General features: G+C 33.2%; 1 protein-coding gene and 1 long non-coding RNA gene across 2 annotated transcripts; one reads left to right on the top strand and one right to left on the bottom strand.

Annotated features, from left to right (window-relative positions):
- Positions 1–3,169: 3,169 nt before the first annotated feature.
- Positions 3,170–4,405, top strand: LOC112013170 (uncharacterized). The gene is made up of 3 exons (XM_024045556.2): positions 3,170–3,832; positions 3,917–4,150; positions 4,238–4,405. The coding sequence occupies exons 1-3, from the start codon at positions 3,170–3,172 to the stop codon at positions 4,403–4,405; spliced, it is 1,065 nt and encodes a 354-aa protein (XP_023901324.2).
- An 892-nt stretch (positions 4,406–5,297) lies between these two features.
- Positions 5,298–6,004, bottom strand: LOC136067032 (uncharacterized). The gene is made up of 2 exons (XR_010628549.1): positions 5,833–6,004; positions 5,298–5,734 (listed from the first exon to the last, which is right to left on the bottom strand). It is a non-coding gene; the product is annotated as an uncharacterized LOC136067032 (long non-coding RNA).
- Between the last annotated feature and the right edge of the window lie 5,653 nt (positions 6,005–11,657).

Raw genomic sequence — 11,657 nt, 5'->3', positions numbered from 1 at the left:
TGAAATTAAGCTTCAAATTGTATATGCTATAGGGCCATTAATATAGGGCCCTATAGCAATTAATATGCACTGATGCAAACTGATATATGCTATATGCATCAGTGCATCAGTACTTGGCTGCACATATTAGTTTGAAGTACTGATGCACTGATGCAAACTGATATATGCTATATGCATCAGTGCATCAGTACTTGGCTGCACATATTAGTTTCAAGTACTGATGCACTGATGCAAACTGATATATTTGCATCAGTGCATCAGTACTTGGCTGCACATATTAGTTTGAAGTACTGATGCACTGATGCAAACTGATATATGCTATATGCATCAGTGCATCAGTACTTGGCTGCACATATTAGTTTCAAGTACTGATGCACTGATGCAAACTGATATATTTGCATCAGTGCATCAGTACTTGGCTGCACATATTAGTTTGAAGTACTGATGCACTGATGCAAACTGATATATGCTATATGCATCAGTGCATCAGTACTTGGCTGCACATATTAGTTTCAAGTACTGATGCACTGATGCAAACTGATATATTTGCATCAGTGCATCAGTACTTGGCTGCACATATTAGTTTGAAGTACTGATGCACTGATGCAAACTGATATATGCTATATGCATCAGTGCATCAGTACTTGGCTGCACATATTAGTTTCAAGTACTGATGCACTGATGCAAACTGATATATTTGCATCAGTGCATCAGTACTTGGCTGCACATATTAGTTTGAAGTACTGATGCACTGATGCAAACTGATATATGCTATATGCATCAGTGCATCAGTACTTGGCTGCACATATTAGTTTCAAGTACTGATGCATTGATGCAAACTGATATATTTGCATCAGTGCATCAGTACTTGGCTGCACAAATTAGTTTCAAGTACTGATGCACTGATGCAAACTGATCTCATCAGATCTGTGACACTTATTTGTTTCGTTGTAACTTTACTGTGTGGGTGGGTCTGTGAGTTAAACATGTGTTTGCAATATTTGCAATAAAAGCCACATCAAATATCATTCGATTCTCATCTGAAGAAAATGATCAAGCCTCATATGTTGACACTTAGTTTCAAGTACAGATTTATAAATACATGTTGCAAGCCCATCTCATACTTTATTCTGTTGTGTTTTATATGCAGATGGCTGACTTGGCATTCAATTTTGAGATTCATCATGGTGGGCAATTTGTGTGGAACCCGGATTTGGTATATTTAGGAGGTAGTACTTCATTGGTTGATAATGTTGACCCAGATAGACTTAGTTATTTTGAAATACAAGGTATTTGTTCTGATGTGGGGGCAATTAGTACAAGTAGATATCATTATCTTATTCCTGGAGGTAATTTGGAGCAAGGGTTAAGGCTTATAGATGGAGATGATGATGTAGTTTATATGTGTGAGATTCATGCTGCGTGGCCTACAAATAAGATAACATTATATGTTGAGCCTGGTGAGGAGCCACTTGCAGTTGAACAACCATTTGGTAATGAGGAAGTAGCAAATGATGATGATGTGCATGAGGTGGGTCAGAATGATGATGATGATGTGGTGGTGTTGAATGAGGGAGGTAATGTGGATGCTGAAGGAGGTCAGAGTGATGATGATTGGTTAGAGGAAGGGTTTGAGGGGCCAGATTTTAATGATGATGTATTTGGGAATGTAGATGATGGGCCATCTACACATGCAGCCCCAGAAGGAGATGATGGGCCATATACAGCCCCAGAAGGAGATGATGGGCCATCTACACATGCAGCCCCACATAGGACTACTGCAGCTGACAATGACCCACCTCTTGAAGAGGGTGAATGGATTGACCCACCTCTTGAAGATGACATGGAAAGTATAGTGGGGTCTGATGATGATCAGCCAGCAACAGCTACTGCTGCAAAAGAACCTGAGTTTAATGTCCAAACTGACATGAGAAAACCAGAGTTAAAGAAAGGAATGAAGTTTCCAAACTCTAAGGTCTTTAGGGAGGCATTGAGGGAATATGCTATAAAGAAGCCAGTAGATATCAAGTTCAAGCTGAATGAGAAGAAGAAGATTTCAGTTTATTGCATAAATGAATGTGGATGGAGGTGTTATGCATCTCAACTACCTGAGGAGTTGACATTCCAAATAAAAACATTCAATCCAGAGTGCACCTGCCCTAGATCCTTCAAACACAGCCAAGTGACTTCAAGTTATGTTGCAAAGAAGTTTATGCAGGAGTTTGACAAAAACCCCAATTGGAAAGTGGGTGCTGTTCAACATCATGTGAAGCAAGCACTTGAAATTGACATATCTGACAGTCAAGTGTATAGGGCAAAAAGGAAAGCTACTGACTTGCTTACTGGGGATGAACAATTGCAATATGGGAAGCTTAGGGATTATGCAGAGATGATAAGATTGACTGATAAAGGAAGTAGGGTTATTTTGCAAACTGAAATGGAAGATGAAAATGCACAGCCCAAATTTAAGAGAATATATATCAGGTATAATGCACAAAAACTTGGGTTTTTGGGAGGTTGTAGACCAATCATTGGTTTAGATGGGTGCCACCTGAAAGGGAGATTTGGGGGGCAAATACTTTCTGCCATAGCTAGAGATGCAAATGATAATATTTTCCCAGTTGCATTTGCTGTTGTTGAGCAAGAGAACAAAGATTCATGGGTATGGTTTCTACAGCAATTTTCAGATGACATTGGGAATCCAGAGCAACTTAATCTGGTCTTCATCACTGATAGGCAGAAGGTATGACCTACAATTGTACTAACATATTTAACCCACATATTTAAAGTTCAATAATACATACTTCAGTTTAGTTCAACATGTTTAACCAACATATTTACTTGATTTGTTTTGTATATGAATTAGGGCCTTATACCTGCAATTGAGATGCTGTTCCCAACTTGTGAGCATAGGTATTGTGTGAAGCATATCTATAATAATTTCAAAATAGATCATAAGGGCTTGGAGTTGAAGGATGCACTGTGGAGATGTGCTGGAGCCACAACAATTAGGGAGTTTGAGAGAAGAATGCAGGAAATGAAGGATTTGGATGTCAAGGCATGGGAGTATCTTGCTGACATCAACCCTGCACAATGGTCTAAGTCTCACTTTAGTAGTAGAGCTTTGTGTGACTGTTTAGCTAATAACTTGAGTGAGTCTTTTAATGCCATGATATTAGAAGCTAGGGATAAGCCAATTTTATCAATGTTGGAGTGGATCAGAGTTAGGCTCATGACCAAACAATACAAAAAGATGAAAGGTATATCAAAATACACTGGAAAGGTTTGTCCTAATATTCAAGACAAATTAGAGAAGTTAAAACATGAATCCATACCTTTCAGTGCTACTCCAGCTGGCAGCTTCATGTATGAGGTTGATAATGGTCATGAGAGACATGTGGTTGATTTGGCTAAGAAAGCATGCAGCTGTAGGATTTGGGATTTGACAGGACTTCCTTGCAAACATGGGATCTCTGCTATTGTTAAGAACCTGGAGAGAGTGGAGGACTATGTGCATCCTTGTTACTTGAAAGAGACATTTGCTGAAATTTACAAAGAGATAATACAGCCAATGCCTGGCCAATCTGAGTGGGTTGAGACTAACCTACCTGCTCCTGTTGCTCCTCATGTGTATAAACCACCTGGCAGACCACCAAAGCAAAGAAAAAGAGATCCTGAAGAGCCAAGGAACCCTCATAGAGTTTCTAGGCTGAACAAGACAATCAAGTGTGGGAAGTGCAAGAAAGAAGGACATAATGCAAGAGGGTGCAAGGCAGGCATCACTGGTGAAACTCCATGGCAGAGAAGAGATAGACTTGCTAAATCACATGCTGTAAGTATTTCCATGCTTTGAAATATATTCATTTCCTCCTATGTGTATTTCATGTATATTTAACTTTTACAACCCTCTTTGTAGGCACAAAGCAGTAAATCTACAAAAACAAAGCAAACTGCATCTCAACCACCAAGTACTAGCTCCCAGCCTGCATATACAGCTTTTGGTCAAGCTGCATCTCAACCTGCACCAAACAATAGATCTGAGGCAGCAACTCAACCTCCAACAACTAGATCTAGAGCCAAGTGGTTCTCTTCATCCTCACAGCCGAGCTTCCATACCCCTAGAGAGACATGGGATTCTTTACCATCTCAGGCATCTCTACTTTCTTCTATTTTGTTTATTTTTTTCCTGTTGCTATTGTTGGACCATCTTACTAATTGCTGGATTTTGGTTATGCAGCCAAGTGCATCTGTGAGCACTAGTGGTGTACCAAGTCAAGGAAGTGGTGCTGCTGCTGCTAGGGGGTTTAAAGGCAAAACGTGTGGTGTATCAAGGCCGACAAAGTTTCAACCAGTTGGTGGAAAGAGCAAGAAGGCAGCTGGCAATGGCAGTAAAAGCATTAAATAATTTAAATGATGAAAGATGTTAAAGTGGCAGACCAACTTGTTTTGTTGTAGTTCTCACTTGTTTTGATGTAGCCCCCACGCTTTATGTATGTCTGATGTGTAAAGTCAAAAACAATATTGGCAATTTTGGTGAAATGTGTATGTCTGATACAATAGTGGACTAGTAGTTGGGTTTTGGTTGGAAGATGGGTAAAGTCACAGGATGTGCCAAAAACAATATTGGCAATTTTGAATGCATGTGACATAAAGTCACAATGACTATTCACTTTATTAAAAGTAGTTAATATGCATTGGTTGGATAAAGTATTTTGTTGTGTTGTGCTTGTCTTTGCTTTTGGTGGATTTACACAGGACTGTGTTTTGCTTTTGATGAATTTACACAGGTGTGCATTGACATAATAAAGGAAATTATGTCTTTATGGATTTACACAGGTGTCTTGCTTTTGATGGATTTACAGCAAAATTATGTCCACAATCTTTATATGCAAAATTATATGCACAATCTTTATGTGCACAATTATGTGCAGAGTCTTTGAGCTTTGTCTTTGAGCTTAACATGAGTGATTTTTAATGTGCACAATATTTATATCACTGGGCAATTTATGTGCACAATTTTTATGACACAGGTATATGACACAGCAGAGTTATTTATATAGGCCAAAACAAAGGGATTCTCAACTCCTTTTATATTATTGCACAATGTTTCCAACACAAAGTAAAATGTGAATTGACAAACCAAATGAGAATGCTTTATGGTAGGTTATTAATCATTGGCAAGTTCCAAGTTCTATTCCCATTATTAACATTTCCACATAACACTTTGTGCCAATATATATCAATCACAAAATGAAGTAAACAAAAAAATTATACTAAAGAATATTTGCAAAAAAAAATACTTTCCATTTCAGGTGATAAATACAATAACATTTTAACATCCCAATCACATTTCAACATCCCCATTTCAAGAGATAGATACAATAACAATTCAATTACCTAATCATGGTAGATTAAGGTTCCTCAACCTTACATTGTTGTTCATTGAGGCAAAACACAACAATAACATTACAAAAAGGAAAAATAACCATGACAAAACTAGTGCAACCTTGTACAATCTCTCACTCTCTTTAACCCTCTTAAGTTTCTCCCTAGCTTCTACATAAAGCTCATGAGTTTCTCTTTCCCTTCGGTTAGATCTTTCTTCCATTTGCCTAGTTGTCATTTCTCTCTGATTTGCAAGCTGCAGGTCATTCTCAAGCATACTTATCCTTTCACGGTCACTCTTACAAGTTTCGTTATCCACCCACTGAAAGAAGCCACATTTGGGACCAACCTAATCATTACAATTATAACAATTAATTCCACAGTTCACAATAAATCACAATTAATAATTCAATTCAATTCAAATACAACAATGTAATTGTTTCTTACATTAAATTGACTACAACCGAGGAATCTTCTTCCATAGTTACCAGCTTTTCGACTTGTTCGTAGGGCACAATGCTCAATGGTACATAAATGACCATCTTCAGCACGGTAGAAACCACTAGTTGTAGAGCCATTGCCAGTTGATGAAGACATAGCAAAAATTTGTTACAAGCTTATAGACTAATGAATCTGTTACAAGAGGCATAGTTCAAATTTTCAGCATGTGTGACAGCATAAACCATTGTTAACACTTATCAAATTAAGTAAGATAAACTCACATTGAAGTCCAGCATTAATGCATTGCAAAGGTTTCAACAATCAAAGGTACCATAAAGGCTAGACTACTAAATGCATCATATTCTACCACTAGATCTACTACACATTTTTCTTCCATCAGGTGTATCCCAATTGTTCTCCATAATTATCCTTTTGCAAAGACTCAACCATTACATTACAACTATGTTACAAAGAATTTTTGTTCAGTCAAAATACTAGTAGACATGAATATGAGATCTTTCATATTAGAAATTTTTTATTGTGCAAGGCTCACAACTAAGGCAGAGACAATAAAAATAAATAGACATTTAACTTCATAATGATACAATATTAGCACATTAAGACAGTGATGGAAACTACGCGGCACCCATTGTTATTTATTTTTTTATTGGCTAAGAAAAGGTCATTTAAATTGCATTAGAGAAGCTGTACATGCATATGCAATAAGCATTAGATATATGGCTGGCAGCCAAGAAAGTGTATTAGAAAATTTGAAAGTAGTTAACATGTGAAGGAAAGCAGTTAGCATGAGAGAGATGTCTCGATAAATTAAGTTAACAAAACCATAGATAGATTAAATGGGTCCCTCACATTTGCATTGTGGTCCCTCACATTTGCATTGTTTTCCACACACATACAGAGGTTGTATATAAACAACAAAAATCAAACAAGTTATAAAAATATAATCAAAGAAAGTGGCTTTATATAAACAACAACTCAACAACTTCATATTGGTTGTATATAAACAACAACTCAACAACTTCATATTGTGATTAAATTAGCAACTAGTTACACAACTACTATTATAATCTTTCATGAAACAAAAGTAAGGAGAAAAAAAACCCAATTCGAAGAAACATGGAATCAAGAACAGTTTAAGAAACTCAAATTCAAAGAAAGAATAAAAAACTCGAAGAAAGCATTAAAAAACCCAATTTCAAACCCTAGGTTTCAAAAATTGAAAACTAAAGAGGGTTTTGATCTACCTGCTGATACTAAACAGAGGACCATGCAAGATTAAAACCCAAGTTCAATAACCCACGATGGCACCCAAGAGCATGCACGATCAAAACCCACCCACGATCAAAACCCACTTCCATTGGAAAGTTTGCGAATCGAAGCCCATAGCTGAACAAAGGAGGAGCAACTGTTAGCAACTTGCTTCCTCTGCTTGGATCTGAAATGAAGAGTCTCAAATGAAGCTTGTTGTAGGAGTGAGTAAGTTTTGAGAGTTTTGGGAGTGAGAGTGAGTTCTAGGAGTGAGAATTAGTTTTGATCTGTTTTGGAATTTTTTTTTTACTTATTTGGTGTTAGAGTAACGGAGAGGTGGAGAGGTGGGTTACGACTGGGTAACGGTGACAAGCACAGGTGGGTAAAGTGTCAAAATTTGAACCACAGGTAGGCATATAGAAATCGAGGCAAACCACAGGTGGGTAAAGTTTAATTATCCCTATTTTTTACTATGCTTGTGATCATGTTAGATGATCAACTTCGAAATGTGACTTTTCATTCTAGAATTAGATAGTGTAATTCCAAGTAGCTTGTATCTCAACCTAAAAAAAGGACATATAGTTGCGTCCTTTGTGTAAAATGTAAATTGAAATTTAATCAAAGGAGTGGTACAGAGATTAGGCAGATTGAAAATATTTTTGTAGTACCAAATACTAGACAAGTTGATGATCCCAAGATCTATTCCATGAGGAATGTCCGTCCAAATCTAATCCCCACAAAGCCTTAAAAGGTTGAGAAGAAGAAACACTAGAATCCTCATCCACACCCAAAAATCATGGTTTTCAGAACTGGACCAGACCGAGAGGTCGGACCGTGAAAATCGGGAACTGGGATGCAAACTGGTTTTTTAAGCCTAAAGAATTGGATTTTTGTTTAATTCCGTGAACCCCTAAAACCGGGGTTGGACCACACGAACCAGTGAGAATCGTGCGGTCCAACCCCTTAGCAATTTATTTTATTTTATTTTTTATTTTATTTTATAAAAACAACTTAACACAATTTTATTCTATTTAATTAAATTATCCATCTCTTACAAGGAATAAAAAAAAAAATTATAATTAAAATCCTTCAAAGATATTCAACTTTATTTCAAAAATTAATCATAAATATATATATATATATATATATATATTTTTTTTCTGTAATATAACCAACAAATATTTTTAGTTATTTACACCAAAATATCGTCATATCTTTCAAATATTAGCACCTCTTTTTTCTTTCCCCGACCTTGCAGAACCAAACATAAGGTTTAAGAAATGTCCAAAAACCATAAAGGATTTAACAACTTCACCAACATTTTCCTAAGAAAATATGTTTGCTCCCAATAAACAAAACACACCATGAGCGTTAAGGTTGTATCATTGGTTTCAATAGTTTAATTCTCATGAGAAATTCTACAAAAAATTAAAAACTATCTATTGCTGCAAGCTGCAGCCATATGCGAGTGCATTATTCTTGCACTTCAGAATAAAAAATTAAAAGTTCTCTCTAGAATGTAACTTAAAGCCAACCATTTTAATATTCTCTCTTTTTTTTAGATTGTATTTGGACTAAAATCATGAAACTTATTTTTATTCAAACAATTGATATAATTTTCACTATCCATCAATAAAGATGCAATTTTAATTTAGAGGTTTTCTTAATTTTTACTTCTAAATAAATTATACTGCAACTCCATTGTAAGTTGCTCTGATCGGGGTAAAAAAACTCCACTGTTAGTTGCTTTGATTAGGGGTAAATATTGTTTTTAATTTTTTTTAGCTAAGAAAATGTAAAGAAAAATAAGTAATATTGATTTAATTTATTTGTTGTATCTTTTTTTATATATTTTTTAATCTTTCAATTGCTAACGTGGTATTTTCAATTAATTATTAATATTTGTATTACTATTTTATTAGCCATGTCAATTTCAAGTGTGCCATGTTTACACAGCATTTGCCATTTAGCAATTTTCCGTTAGTGAGTTAATGGTAAAGACCAAATTAGCTGCAAGCTGAAAATAATAAAGACCAAATTAATTGTTATCAAAATATAGGAACCAAATTGATTGTGACCTCTAAAATATAATGACCAAAATAATGTTTTTACCCTAAATAAATTATGTGGCAACTCCATTGCAGGTTGCTTTGATTGGGGATAAAAAAATTCCAACTATAAGTTGCTTTGATTAGGGATAAATATATATATATATATATCTACAATTGAATATGCACCTTAAGATTTGCAATTGGGGGACATCTTCTATCTTTACTTACATATTAAGAGGAGAAACATTATAGTATTATTAAAAAAAAAAAAAAAAGGCATTTCCTTTTGGTCACGATTCACATAGCGTGCAAAGAACAATGAAGGCGTATAATCAAATTGTGGACATTTTAAAATTTGATATGAATACAAAGTTATGGAATTGATCAAGTTACACCAACTTTTTAATAATGTAAAACCATTCTATAGCTAACAGTTCAATGATTTGATTATATGTATCATATAAAAATAAAAAATAAAAAATTTCTCCAACTTGCATATGCATTGCACAAATTAACGACTAATCTATAATATAAAATAAAAGATATTTGACTTTTTGTTAACTTTTAAGGATTTTCAAAATAATACTTTAAAACTCCGCATTTTTGTAGGTAATCATTCTATGTTTTTAATTTTTTTTTTTTGAGAGTTACAAATAGTGTTGAACTATATAATTAAATAAAAAGTGATTCAGTTGTTTTTTGCAAACCAAACAAATCTGAATTAAATTAGGTTTGATTTTGTCTAAAAAAATTCTAATTAAATTATGTATGCTATTTTTTACGAATTCCATAATTTATTAATCAAATATGTATCATATATAAAAATTGAAAACCTATGACTTTTTGTTGATATCATAATATTCTAATTTAAACACCCTGTCAGAATCATGGCATATTTCAAAGAATTTTTTTTTTTTTGATAATTCCAAATCAATTATAATAAATTTCAATTAATAACTATCACAATTACCAAATTTCATATTTATAAAAAAGATAATTCAAAATAAAAAAACATGAAGAATATGTAAAGCTATGTGCACAATATTTTCACAAAAATTTCAAAACAAAATCTAGGTGGCAATTTGTTAATAATAGATAAAAATAGTGATGTTAATATTTAGCTTAAATAAGAACCAATAACAACTTGGCACCTAAGTCTTGTTGTGGAATTGTTATGAAAATGTTATATGAATACTACAATTGTGCATTGTTAAGATATTTACATATAATATATATATATATATAGGACAAAATTTAGTTACAAAATTGAATGTAACTTAAGGTTACAATCATACTCAATATCTTTTTATTGGAGGTGAATTTTAACAAATCAACTATTAAATTGCATTTTCTTTTTATATTTTCCATACTTGCAAAATTTCTAGAAAATTAAAGGTTAATAACTATGTCATCAATAAATTGTTTAAATTGCAAATTTTTATAGTTTTAAATTATACATAAAATATAAGCTTATGGATCATATAAATATTTTATTGGCATAAAATTTGACATGTGTATTAAAAGTTTAAAGAAAGTTGTAGTCTTAGGTTACAACTAATTTTATATTTAAACTTTGTCTATATATATATATATGGAGGAACAAATCTCTCTCTTAGAAGGTATTGTCCGCTTTGGGAATGGGCCGAGGAGACCGATGCCGCCCGCACGGATTTACTTAATCCCACATCGAGGAGAGACGTCTTTCACTCATGCCTTATAAGTTTTTGGCCTAAGGATGAGTGTACCACTATTACACACACACACACATATATAATTCAAATATTTGTCTTTATTTATTGATCCTACAAATGTTATACGGAGCTATAACATTGCTAAGGTTTTTAAAGTAATATCAATTAAATAAAAACCAGTCAAGGATTATAAAAACAATGCAAATTTCTATTCGCATTTAATTTAATAAGAACGGTGTTACCTTGCCAACGATCATATGGTTAATAAATCCATTTAAAAATCTTTCAAGTTTAAAGAATAAATAGTTAGCTCCTGTTAAAACAAAAACAAAAAGTGCAAATAGTTAATAATTTTTTTTAAAAATAACGAGTAAATAGTTTGAAAAGTAAATGCATTTACCGTATATATATATATTTGCATATTTATAAATAAAAAATAGTCTGAAAACAATTAGAACATTTATTAAACATTTTCCATATTATACATACACACAAAGATATTTCAATTAGGTTGAACCTAAATACTCTTATTATCAACATAATTTTTTTATTTATTGTGTATCACTATATAACATTATAAATTATCAAAATCAACATTTCTAAGTCAGATTTTACTATTTACATTAATCATCAATATTTTATATTTTATTATAATCTTAAATTCCTTTTTTGTTCTTGTAAGTTTTTTTTTTCTAATATATAATCTGGTAATATTTTTCTATATAATTTGAATGGTTAGATTTATTCCCATATACACTATGTGGTATATAGATTTAAAAATAAAGTAAAATTATTTCTTTTATTATTTTACTTAATATAA

Source organism: Quercus suber, unplaced genomic scaffold, assembly GCF_002906115.3.
Source record: "Quercus suber isolate HL8 unplaced genomic scaffold, Cork oak 2.0 scaffold_55, whole genome shotgun sequence".
Classification (NCBI taxonomy): Eukaryota; Viridiplantae; Streptophyta; class Magnoliopsida; order Fagales; family Fagaceae; genus Quercus; species Quercus suber.
Note: the sequence above shows the minus strand (reverse complement) of the source record. Positions and strands in the feature narration are given on the sequence as shown.

Bases quoted from the DNA above. Each gene is read 5' to 3' on its own strand.
- LOC112013170 (XM_024045556.2), top strand. From the start codon at position 3,170: ATGATATTAGAAGCTAGGGATAAGCCAATTTTATCAATGTTGGAGTGG. The intron at 3,833-3,916 runs GTAAGTATTTCC...CCCTCTTTGTAG, and splicing joins GACTTGCTAAATCACATGCT to GCACAAAGCAGTAAATCTAC. The intron at 4,151-4,237 runs GCATCTCTACTT...TTGGTTATGCAG, and splicing joins GGGATTCTTTACCATCTCAG to CCAAGTGCATCTGTGAGCAC.